This window comes from Ursus arctos, unplaced genomic scaffold, assembly GCF_023065955.2.
Source record: "Ursus arctos isolate Adak ecotype North America unplaced genomic scaffold, UrsArc2.0 scaffold_15, whole genome shotgun sequence".
In the NCBI taxonomy this organism is placed as follows: domain Eukaryota; kingdom Metazoa; phylum Chordata; class Mammalia; order Carnivora; family Ursidae; genus Ursus; species Ursus arctos.
The window spans coordinates 31,987,881-32,000,510 of record NW_026622819.1 but is presented as its reverse complement, the minus strand read 5'-3'; the positions used below and the strand labels follow the sequence as shown (position 1 = coordinate 32,000,510).

Below are 12,630 nucleotides of genomic sequence, written 5' to 3'. Positions count from 1 at the left end.
CGTGCCTTTGCTTTTCCTGTGTATCACCAGAGTTTTTGTTCTCTTCCCTTCTTTTTGCATCCCCATCTCCTTATCAGTAATTTCCTGTTAAAATGTGTTATACATATTCTTCAAGCTCCAGTTCATTTGATCCTTCTGTGGTTCAGAAATGCCGCTCCTTTGAGCCTATAACACATCTAGTGTCTCTCATTTTGCCTTGTAATTATTCATGTGTATTTACCTCTCTAGATGAATAATATATTCCTTTTGCTTAGGGCAGTGATTCTCAAAGTGTGGAACAGCATCAGTATCACCATCACCAGAGCCTTACTAGAAATAGAGATTCTCAGGCCCCATCACAAGCCTACTAAATTACAAACTCTGGGAATTTAGCTCAGAGATCTGCCCTCCATGTAATTCTGATGGATGTTAAAGCTTGAGAACCATTAGTTTAGGGCATCTGTGTTTGGTTCATAACACTGTTTAAGGCACATAGCAGCCATTTACCTGATATTGAGTAAGCAACATGTTAAATCATAAGCCAAAGGACTCAGCAACGACGAAATTGAATAACTGTGTTTCCCCAAATATCATGAAAGGATCTAGACACATGGAGAGAAAAAGTGGAGGAAACAGAAATCAATCAGGAATAGTCAAATAAGAAAGTTCTGTTTCTTTAAGATATTGATTGTATGTTGATTACAGTTATTTCTTGACCAAATTTGGACATTGTATTTGAAAAACATGGATTCAACTTTAGGATATCTATTTTTATTTAGATATTAGATATTTAAAAATACTGACAACTAACTTGGCTTCTAGAGAATGTGATTTATAACATGCCAGAATGTATTAGCAGGTGCCTGACAATAACTACTTTTTATGAGAGTTGTTTTCTGGGCTCTTAAATAAAACTATGCTCCATAAATCACATGGGGCAAGCCAAAGCCTTGCACTGATTTCCAAGTTTCCTGTGAGTGGTAAATAATGCCTTCTATGTACTGTCGGCTGGTGGAGATTGCCCTTTAGAAGTCATTGTGATTTACCACCTGGAGAACAAAGAATTGAGATTTTTATGTTTCTCTGCTTTTTTGTCCTACACATTCTTGGTTCTTGCTTATCCACCTCACAGGACTGGTGAGGAACCGAATTTGCTGGACCTGGAAGTTGTGTTAGGATCAAGTTTAGTTGTATTATGCCTGTCCTGAAACCAGAGCTCCCAGGCTGGCTGTGTAACTCCACCGTATAAGTCAGTTGCTGGGTCCTGTAGCATTTATCCCTAGAGGGGCAAAGGCGTTGTCTCTTTTATAAGTAGGTTTGGAGTGAGGAATAGTAAAAATGACAAAAATAAAAGCTTATGTTTATGGGTCCTTTCTCTGTGCGAAGAACTGTAGTAAGGACTTCGCATGCATTATTTCATTTAATTCTCCAAATCTTACGTGCTACCTAAAAGCCCGTACTGGCCACACCAGAAAGTATTTTCCAGACCTTTCATCTTTATAGTACTTTGGAAGATGTGAAAATGTTTCCCCGGTTTAGAATCAAACCCCCTCAGGGAATAAATATTTCAGCATGATATAAATAGCCTCTTTCTCTCTACTTGAGCTCAAATGGAGAGGGATATTGATAAAAGATTTAGCTTTCAGGCAAGGCTTGAGAAGCTGAGGGTACAGCTGAGTTGCACACCTGGGCATGAGCTGACCACTCTTGTCCAGCTTTTCTCTGTTCCAACCCTGGAATCATAACTTCCTTCCCCTTCTTTTTGACTGCTTTATTACACTGGGATAATGCATGGGGTGTTCTCATACAGTTGACTTCTATTTGGCAAAGTGGCATGTGAGCACTTTTCTGGTTAAGACCAGAAGCTTCCTTCTGGGCACTGTACACACAGGAAATGGATCACAAAAAGAAAACAGCTGAAATATACGAGCCAGGTGATATGATTTTTGTGTGGGGATTGGATGACCTTGGAGATCCTTTCCAGCTCTGAACTTTCATTATGAGGTATAAGTTTTGGAACAGGTCTTTCTAAGAGGGCCTCTTGGAAGTTACCATTAAATATGTGAGCCAGTATTAGGATACTATTCCCTGATCTCATCAAAGTCCTATGATTTTAACAGAAACAGGAGCAAGAAAAGAAATATGAGTCAGAGAGAGAGAGAGAGATTAAAAGTAGAGATTCAGACCTAATGATATTAAGGAGTTAGGGGGCACCTCACTTCTAGATTATTTCTTGATTTTTAAGAAACATCTGAGAGCATCTTCTGTGTCATTCCCTTCAAAGTTGCGTTTCTTCATGCTTATTGCAGTCTCTTCGCTGCAGTGACTTACAGTAGCACTGGATTCTGACAGGTGCATCCCAGGGACTCCTTTTCCCTCACTCAGCATTTAGCAGGGGCTTCTGGAGGGAGGGAGTGGGGCTGGGGAGAGGCGGGAATGGTTAGAGGCGACCGGGTGCTTTGTCTGGAAAGAATTTCGAAAACAATAATAAAATTAAAAGTTGGTCTGCTTTCGGTTATCACTCTGCAGGGGCCAGTCTGAACAATGCCACTGACTAAATACTCCTCTTCATAGGGCAACAGTTCCCACTATGTCCCCCACCCCCCACTGCCACAGCAGTTTGGTTAAAGGGGGCTTAGTTCTTTAGGAAACGGAGAAGGTATAGACCTCTCTCTGCATGATTTCCACTCTTAGAAATCTAATAGCTTTTTGTTTCCTTTGTTTCTTTTCTTGTGTATGTGTGTTTAGGCAAGGAAACAGTTACTGTTCTTCCAGGAGCCTCTTACTTCTCCAGCGATGAATCATTTGCGATGATTAGAGGGTATGTAACAACAGAGCCCCTCATGTTTCACATGGCATGGAATGAACTGAGTCAGCCCCTGAACGTGTTAGCAAGGCTCCGAATCGTAGCCACGTCTCCCAACCAGAAAATGGTCATGGGCTCATTCAGCTGCACCAAGATATGAAATTATTCACATTGAATGTTGGGCATTGGAACACTGAGCTCACTGTTATTAAAAGAATCCCCCCCCAATGGAATATATATCTGTGTTCTGGGAATACTGAAGTAAACATTTTTAAAGTTCTGAGGATCCTAACATTTTCTACAAAACTGTGTTTTCATTTTCTAGCTAGCTTTTACCTTCAAATCAAGCCACATTCCCCCTCACCAAAGGAAACAAACTCACTGTGTACACCTGTTTTTAATTTGTTTTTGGAGACAATATAGGCTATAATTTTTTTTAAAGAACTCTTAATGGTTATTTCTCTACATCAGCTTGAGCTGATTGATTTGGAAAATCAGGTGTTGGGTGGGAGAAAGCAAATTTATTTTGGAGGGTATAGAATTATTTTAATTGCTGGCAATTTCAAGCAAATGGGACATAAAGCTTGTGAAGTTTGCTTTATATTTCCTTTTTCTCTCTCAGGGGGCATGTCAATCTAACAATGCTAGGAGCAATGCAGGTTTCCAAATATGGTGACCTGGCTAACTGGATGATACCTGTAAGTAGACATTTTTCTTCTGAATTATGCTTGGGTCACCATAATTATTTTTTAAGAACAATCTTGTTGAATTACTACAAGAGCATAATATAATTACTACAAAAATAAGGAAATATTTTAATATTTAATATTTTAGTCAAATTTTGGTATAGCAGCTACTGAGAACTATTTGGCTTTGCCTGTTTACTGTGTAGTTGGAACTAAAAAGGTAGGATCAGGGCCAAAACATAATTTTCCACGAGGAACAGAGAACTGGGGAAGATTAAAAATAAATGGGTTAATTCTGATAAAAATAAGAAATACCAATATTTGTTATAGCCGAGTTTTGTAACTAGAAAGAACAATTAACAAGTTCGTTAATTTTATGTTGATGCTTTATTTTCTTATTCATGGTGATTAAAAACCTCTCTTGATTGGTTGGTCATGTGACCTCGTAAGTAATCAATCACATCGTCTTCTGTTATGGAATACAAAACTTGTGATGCTTAAACATGCTTGTGAAATGCAAACAGTTTTCATTTACTAATGGCCTAAATCAAGGAAAAACCACTTAGAATCAGCTTTGGAAAAAGAACTGTAATCAGTTGACTCAATTTATGAGTGCGGTTTTTTAGGTTCCAGGTTGTTGCTTTGTGATATGTATATGCAAACAAGAAATAATGCATGTCCATGATTATGAGCTCATTTTGGCAGATAGCTCAGGTTACTCTTTCTGTGTGTATACTTAAGGATTTCTGTGTGTTTTTCTGTATCGTCAGCTAAAAGGAGTTTGTTTACCTAATGCTGGTGTTCTAGGATTTGAAAGTTTTTCTGAAATCTCTTAGGTTTTTTTCTCTAGTAATTTTTTGAGGAAGGTGGATTAATATAGTTGATGACAGTGTTGGAGAGCTCTTTTGGTCTAATATACCATGAAATATTATTTTAAAGTTTGAAAAATTATTAAAGCCCTGGTTCTCAAACTTGGTTGCATATTAGAATCATCTGATGGTTTTAAAAAATATTGATGCCTGGGTCCCACTCCCAGAGTTTCCAATTTAATTAATGTAAGATGTAGCTTAGGCACTGAGCATTTTAAAGGCAACCTTGTAGCCAAGTTTGAGAACCAGTATATTAAAGAATAATCATAAATCACATTTAAAATGTAAGGGAGGAAGGGTAGTTGGCTGGCTCAGTCAGTAGAGCATGCTGCTCTTGATCTTGGGGTCATGAGTTCAAGCCCCACGTTGGGGATAGAGTTTACTTAAACTAATAATAATAAAATACACAAAATGTAAGGGAGAAATATCATTGAACCATTAATGGTAAGAACCCTTAGCAAATTATGGAATATATTGTTATTTTAGTTTAAAAATGTTTATCATTCTAAAGTAGCCATAGTTATAAGAGTTGGCAGCTTTTGGAGACTTCAGAGAAATAAGGGAGGATCTCCGGGATGTTGTACATTGAATCAGATCAAAAGTTTATGGGAATACTTACTTGTGTAGAGAATCAGAATGTATTTCTATTTTCAAATTTTAGAAAAAGTCCATATGGAGTAGTAGAAGGAGCATAAAAATGTAAGCCTTGGGTTTTAGCCCTGACTCTACCCAGTAATCAAGGTGTGACCTTGAACATGTCACTTAAACTCTTCAGGTTAAAGTGTCCCTATCTGTAAAATGAGTATTTGAGACTATACGATTTCAGATATCCTGTCTGGCTTTCATAGCTTGCTGGGTAAGAGCAGGGGCCCTGTAGTGAGACAGACATGCATTGAAATCCAACTTTTGTCCCTTGCTAGCAGTGTAACTGAGGCAGTTGCCTGCTTTTCTTCACCTGTAAAACGGGGATGCTAGGAAACTACCTACTTTATAGGATTATATAAAGGAATAAATGATATAATGTATGCAAAATACATATCACTTTGTATATGATGTGTATGAGCTTGACATATAGTACAAGCTAAATAAATGGCTTATTATTATTCGATAACTTAAGAAAGAGAAGTTGGGGGTACCTGGCAGAGAAGGGAATAGAATTAGTTACTATGAACAGAAGCAATCGAGTTTTAAATATGTCTGTTTCCTGGACTGTTAACAAGTTTTGAAATCAATTTGCACAGTGGTCATTAGTATGGAGCAGAAACATGTTCAACACATTTTTGCCTTTGGGGAACATGGGCATCTTTAAAAAGTCAGTATATGTTTTGCTTATATTATGGTTTGACACACAGGGAGGCTGGAAGCTCTCATATACATTCTGTAGTTGTCCTATGTAGGAAAGATTTTTCATCATGTATCACATTTTTACATATGCTGTGGGGATTCTGGTGAGTGATTAAAATATCAGTGTTTGTTACTTTATAATTTTCTTGATACTGTCAGAGCTCATGTGTTTCCAAATGACTGGACCTAGCGGGGCAGTGATGGAGAACTCGAATTCCGCAGAACAAAAACTAAGCATAAAAAATGTTCTTGTGTTTGGTTCCACTCTTCTGGTAGTGGAAGTTGGTAGTGTTATTTCTTTTTTCTTTTTCTTTTTTTTGAGAGACAACGTGATCAAGGGGCGTGGGGAGGGGCAGAGGGAGAGAGAGAATCTTAAGCAGGCTCCATGCCTCTCTTGGAGCCTGACACGGGGCTTGATTTCACAACCCTGAGACCATGACCTGAGCTGAAACCAAGAGTTGGACGCTTAACCGATTGAGCTACTCAGGTGCCCTGGTACTGTTGTATCTGATGAGCTTTTCTTTTGTTCCTTTAGAAACTGATAATCACTTCTTGGATTCTTCATATGTGATGCATAGTGTATATTTTGATTCTTTCGAATGCAGAGTAGGTTAAGAGTCAAGACCATGAACTTTAGTTTTAATAAATTTGAATTTCAGTTCTCTCCCTGACAAATCATACAATCCAGAGTTCGTGTTTTGTTAGGATTAATTGAGAAGAAAATGAGAAGTGACCACTAAAACACTCCATAAATAGTGGCTGTTTTTATCTTCTTCAGTGCTCTGTTTGCTTAACATTAAAGAGGAAATATGGGGAGCCTGGGTGGCTCAGTTGTTAAGTGTCTGCCTTCGGCTCAGGTCATGGTCACAGCGTTCTGGGATTGAGCCCTGCATCAGTCTCCCTGCTCTGCGGGAAGCCTGTTTCTCCCTCTCCCACTCCCCTTGCTTGTGTTCCTTCTCTCGTTGCCTCTATCTCTGTCAAATAAATAAATAAAATTTTAAAAAAAACATTAAAGAGGGAATATTTGCCTTAAAGTACGCTGGCATAAGCAAAACTATATGTTACAGTAGCTAATACAACCTGCTTATCCTGAGTTCATATTCAGGTACCAAAAATTAAACCCTTTGAGGACACATTTCTTGCTCTTATTGGTTATGGATAAGATATAGCCTATCCTCTTTATATAAAGTTTCAGTGAGCAATCTATTTCTGTTTGTCCCAAAGATTTATGTTGATTATTAAAATTTAGATATATTTTTATTGCAAGATCTGGCAGTTAAGAAGCTGAAAAGTTCAGCTTTATTATATCATTTTTCATTTACTTTTATCTTTTTACTGAGTTGAATAATCTTTCGGTGGTTGTAAAGCCTTGAGTTTCTCTGCATCATGGCATCCCCATCAATCATCACGATGTCAGATTACAATAAATATTATGCTTTTAAGGCAGGCAAATGGTATGGATACTATTTGTCTTATCCTTTAATAGCTTCTTATTATGCAGTGTTGGTCTCCTGTACACAGAGTTTTAAAAATTCTGCCCTGAGCATCCGAAGACAGAAAATGTGACAAAATAGTCATTGGCTCCTTCGAGTTCCCTGATTATCGTGATGATGGTAAAACCCCAGTCAAGTTATGAAAATGTGGACAGATGTGTAGCCCGTTGAATCTGCATTCAGAACTGCTCTGGCTTTCCTAATGCCTATTTTTGGAAAACAGCTGCCGTAGATTATTGACTTGTGAAGGGAAGCAGATGTGTATGAGCAGCGATGGGAGCTAGTTATGGAAAGCGTGCAACCGTGGCCTGCTGGACACAGCTGCTATACGTGACACGGCAGCCAAGGGCTTGCTCCTCCTATGTGGGGAGAATTGAAACGAGGGAGTCTTGAGGCAAAGGACAACCGGATGTATTGTGCTTGTTTTTCCCTCACATTTTTTTTTATTTCTTTGTGCATTTTAAAAGAAGAAATACAAATTGGTGTACTCATGTATGCTAGATGTATGAGTGCATAAAATTGGTTTGGTATTCTAGTTGTATCTTCTTTAAACAAAGCTAAGTCTTTAGTCTTCTGTTTGTACAACTAAGGAGGTTTGTGTTCAAGATTTAAACAATGTTACGTCAATGATATCTCACTAAACCTGGGAAAAATTTAAAAATTAAAAAAAAAGGTTTAGCCTAGTGGTTTAATTGCATCAAGTACAGTCTAAATATTAAATCCATAGATTTAATATAGATACAGATATACAAAGATTAAAGCATAAAGATATAAACATACAGACATAAAGATGGATTTAACATAGCTGTCTTGTTCTACAAACCAGAGGGAAAGAAGATGGTAGAGAAAATATGTATGTGTGGTATTATGCTTTTACAGTTATTCAGAAAGACTTTTGCCATCTCAGTGTAATGTAGCGGACAGTGTATAGAACTTTGGGATTAGACCTGTGCTTAAATACTGGTTCTGTCACTTATTGGTGGTATGGCAGATCATTTTATTTTGGTATACCCATTTATAAAATGATAGTGTTTAACTCCTATACTTGTTCTGGGGATCACATTAGTTCATTCAACAAATATTATTAGGCATATAGTAAGGGCCATGTACCGTTCTTGCCTCTTAAAGATGCAGCAGTTAACAGAACAGTTGAAATCCTCTGCAGTGGTGGAGATGATGTTCTAGCAGACATCAGCATGGATGGCCCCTATGCTGACTCTGGCCCACTGCCTCTCTTTGGAATGAAGTTTTACTGGAACACAGCCACATCCATTCATTTATGTATTACCTGTAGCTGCTTTTGTGCTGCAATAGCAGTGTTGAGTAGTTGCACCACAAACTGTATGGACTGCAAAGCCTTCAATATTTACCATTTAACACTTTACAGAAAAGTTAGCCAACTCCTGCCTTAGATCATTGGTCTGAAACCTTTCTTCTTTTCTAATATAAGCAAGTAATGCTATAAATTTCTCTCTATGCACTGTATTAGTGACATCCCACAAGTTTTTATATACTATGTTTCATATTCATTTCACTTTCTTTCCAAAATATTTGCTAATCTCCCTTTATGATTTTTTTTCTGTAACTTGTTGGTTATTTGGAAGTATGTCATTTCACTTCCAGATATTTGGTGATCTTCCACATACCTTTCTTAATTTATAGTTTAGTTGTCAGAGAACATACCTTATATAGTTTCCATCCTTGTAAGTGTGAAATTTAGTTATGGCCTAGGATATAGTCTATCTTAGTAACTATTCCAGCTACACTAGAAAAGAATATGTATTCTGCTCTTGTTGGGTAGAGTGTCCTATAACTCAGTTAGGTCAAGTCAGTAAATAGCATTCAAGTTTTCTATGTCCTGTCAGTTATTGAGAAAGGAGTAATGAAATCTTCAGCAGTAATTATGCATTTGGCATTTTCTACTTTCAGTTGTATTACCTTTTGCGTTGTGTATTTTAGAGCTCTGTTATTGGTTATATTAGTACACAGTTAAGATTGTTAACGTTCTTTTAACAAATTAACCTCTATCATTATATCCCACCTTATTTCTGGTAATGTTTTGTATTCTAAAGTCTATTGTCTAATATTATTATTATTTTAATATCTTTTATTTATTTATTTGTCAGAGAGCGAGAGAGACAGAGAGAGCACAAGCAGGGGGAGTGGCAGGCAGAGGGAGAAGCAGGCTCCCTGCAAGGAGCCTGATGCGGGTCTCGATCCCAGGACCCTGGGATTGTGACCTGAGCCGAAGGCAGATGCTTAACTGACTGAGCCACCCAGGCGCCCCTATTGTCTAATATTAATATAGTCACTCTGCATGGTATATTTTTTCCATTCTTCTACCTGCAACCTATTAATGTCTTTATATTTAAGTGAGTTTTGTAGTTAATGTATAATTAGGTCTTGATATTTTATCCAGTTTTATAATCTCTGACCTTTAATTGGAGGGTTAGGCCATTTACATTTAGTGATTATCAACATGTGGGTTTAAATCTATCGGCATATAATTTTTTCGCCATTTGCCCATCTGAGTTTGTTTTCGCCCCCTCTATTTTCTTTTGGGTCAGTTAAGCATTTTTTATGATTCCATTTTATCTTCACTATTGAATTATTTTTTTTTTTTTTCCTAGTGGTTCCTCAGGGGTTTACAAGACACACCTTTTAATATCATAATTAAGTAATGTCATATCACTTTATATATAATGTAAGAACCATACAACTGTAAACTTCTATTCCCTGCCCTTATCCTATTTGCTGCTGTTGGTCATACATTTTATTCTGCATTCGTTTTAAACCCCATTATACCTTGTTATTTCTGTCCTAAAAATATTTTGTCTCGTTTAAAGAGATTGAAAATAAGGAAAAAAATGTATGTTTTGTACATTTTTATTAGGTAGTATAATTTATATGTAAAAGTTATATATTTCCCAAAATATTTGCTCTTTCCTGCACTTCTCCTTTACATTGATCCAGATTGGCATCTGTTGTTATTGTCCTTCTGCTTGAAGGACCTCCTTTCATGTTTCTAACAGTGCAAGTCTTATAGATGTCACTTGGGTTGATTCTTTCAGTATTTGCTTTTCAACTTTGTTAAGGTGAGTTGAGAGAAGCCTTTAGTTTCAGTGTAGTTAGCGCCACTACTAACGTGATTTCTTTTTGAGCACTCTACCTGATGCCGCGTGTATTACCAGGCCTTTCCCCTCTGGCGAGTAGGAATATGAGTCATTCCCAGACCTGTGTGAATTCTGGATATTTTTTTGGTTAATACTTCCTGGTGGTTCTTTTCCAGGCCTTGAATAATTTCTTTTCGTATATACACACATCAATATTCTGCCAAAGACTTGAGGTGAATCCTTTGCAAATCTTGTGAGCTTGCTCTCTCCATATAGCAACCTCTATTTTGGTATTTTGAGCTCTCTAGTCAAATTCTAGTTGACTAGGTCTCCCTGAACCCGGTAGAACTACTGGGTCCCACCTGGGTTCCCCTCACTGCCCTGAGTTCCTCTTTCTAAGCAGTAGGCTGGGGCATTTGTAGGCCCACCTCATTGGTTTTCCTGCTCTCAGAGATCACAATCCTGTACTGCCTGTTTTCTAATATCGGAAAGTTACTTTTCCTGTATTGTTTAATACCATTAATAATATTTTTGAACTTATGTGTTCATATATTTCTTGGATGATTTTCTTAATATAAATCCCTAGAAGTAGAATATGTTGGTCAGTTTTTTAGGGTTTTTGATGCACAATAAATTACTGTCCAGAAGAATTATCCCAATTCATACTCAAACTGTTTTCATTCTATTACCAATGCTGGTATTTTTTCTCTTCTGTTATTTTGCATTTCTGTAAAAACGGCCATCTAGAACTGTTTAAAGAGCCAGCAGAGCTTTACTCCGCTGCCTTCCTCCTCACTTAATCCTCTTTTCTGTTCCGGAGGCCTTCCTTTTAGCTTTTAGCAGTTATTATCTCTTATCAAATATTGTTCGGTGCAGCTGTCTTTGGTCATTTTAAAGATCACATTCATGGTGATTGTTCTCTGCATTAGTGAATGTGTCTGAATAGACCAGCTGTAACAAGCATGTGTGTGTGTTTTCTGTATCCAATATGTTGAACAAGCTCTACATGTGGGATGAAATAAAAACACAGCTATTTTTATCTCCTATGGTGCCTTTAACTTTATTTAGTTAGGGAAGCTCTCCTTCTACATCTCAGCTCATTCTCTGATAATACAGTAACTGTCACTGGGTCACTTTAATTCACAAACCCTGTTTTGATTCAAGACGTAAAGAGTCCAGTTCACAATAGTGAACATTGCTTCAACATACGTTTAAAAGCAGCACATCTCCTCTCCCTATGGCTCCCCACCTAGAGGCAAGACCGGCTGCCTGCATTTGGGAAAGGTTTTGTGTGGTGGTCTGCTTTTATCTTCACTCACCTCCTCCCCCAAATCACTGTTTGGCACCTACCTGGGTAAATATTCAGGAGAGTGAGAAGGCAAAGGAAATAGGGCAGGAAAGTTCTTACATGGCTGGTAGTGCTATGAGCTAGTTCCCTGCTCTCAGGTCCTTGCAGAGAAAGCTGATACCTTTTTCTGTGTGTGGGGTCTTTGCAGACCCCCCTTTGGGCCCCTTCTGCAGCATCTGCGTTGGAGAGCAATGGCTGGGTGCTTCTTCTGCAGCTCCCGGTTTTCCTGTGGTCTGCTTCACACATAGATTCTCATTTGTGCAGCATCCTGTTGAGAAAAAGAGAGTCTGGCCTTCTCATCAACCACACCTGGGAAGCGCTCATGCGTTTCTTGTCCACTTTCTGTAGCAGTTGTGTGGTGACTTCCCCCAAACAGTCACTTCAGCTTTCTCAGGTAGAAGTCAGGTACGCCATTCCCCCGTTGTGTCCTGACTCTTCTCCTGGAGGCAGGATGCTCTGGAGTTGTCTGTCATCCAGGCTGTGGTGTCAACTGAGTGAGAGGCAGGCAGGTACTTACCCCTCTCCTTGTTGCTGGCGCAGAGGGAGTAGGACCACGACATGCTTTTCTTCGAAGTCCACACACAATCCCCTGTGCCTACCAGACTCTTTGATTTTGCCAAGTGTCTAGGGTCTTGGAATTTGTTTTTGACCATTTTCTCTGTCAATTCTGCTTCTGAGATCTATCTCACATCCTGGTATTTCCTAGCTATCATGCTTGTACTTTTGTTGAAAGCAAGATTAAAGAAGTTCCCATTTAACATCTGGTTACTGCCACTGTTTCCTTGCTGCCATAAAGTCTTCCTCTGAGTTCATATTCAGCTAAGCCTTCATACATGTAGGGGTGTCTTCATCTATGGTTTCTGTACATCAGGGCGATCCCCCAGCCTATCTGTTTCCCAGCTGCCCTAGACACAAGACAGGACCATGGAAGAACCTAGCCAAGCTCTGTCTATTCTAACTGGGAAATGAAACCTGATCGACCCCTAGTTGGC

At 38.4% G+C, this 12,630-nt stretch overlaps 1 protein-coding gene across 2 annotated transcripts in view; it reads left to right on the top strand.

Annotated features, from left to right (window-relative positions):
* Window positions 1–12,630, top strand: part of OXCT1 (3-oxoacid CoA-transferase 1) — a 133,806-nt gene that overhangs the window by 75,814 nt on the left and 45,362 nt on the right. For both annotated transcript variants that reach the window (XM_026506888.4, XM_057312222.1), the window contains 2 exons: window positions 2,728–2,800; window positions 3,408–3,483. In XM_026506888.4, the coding sequence (XP_026362673.1) occupies window positions 2,728–2,800; window positions 3,408–3,483 (149 nt within the window). The remainder of the gene's footprint in view (window positions 1–2,727; window positions 2,801–3,407; window positions 3,484–12,630) is intronic.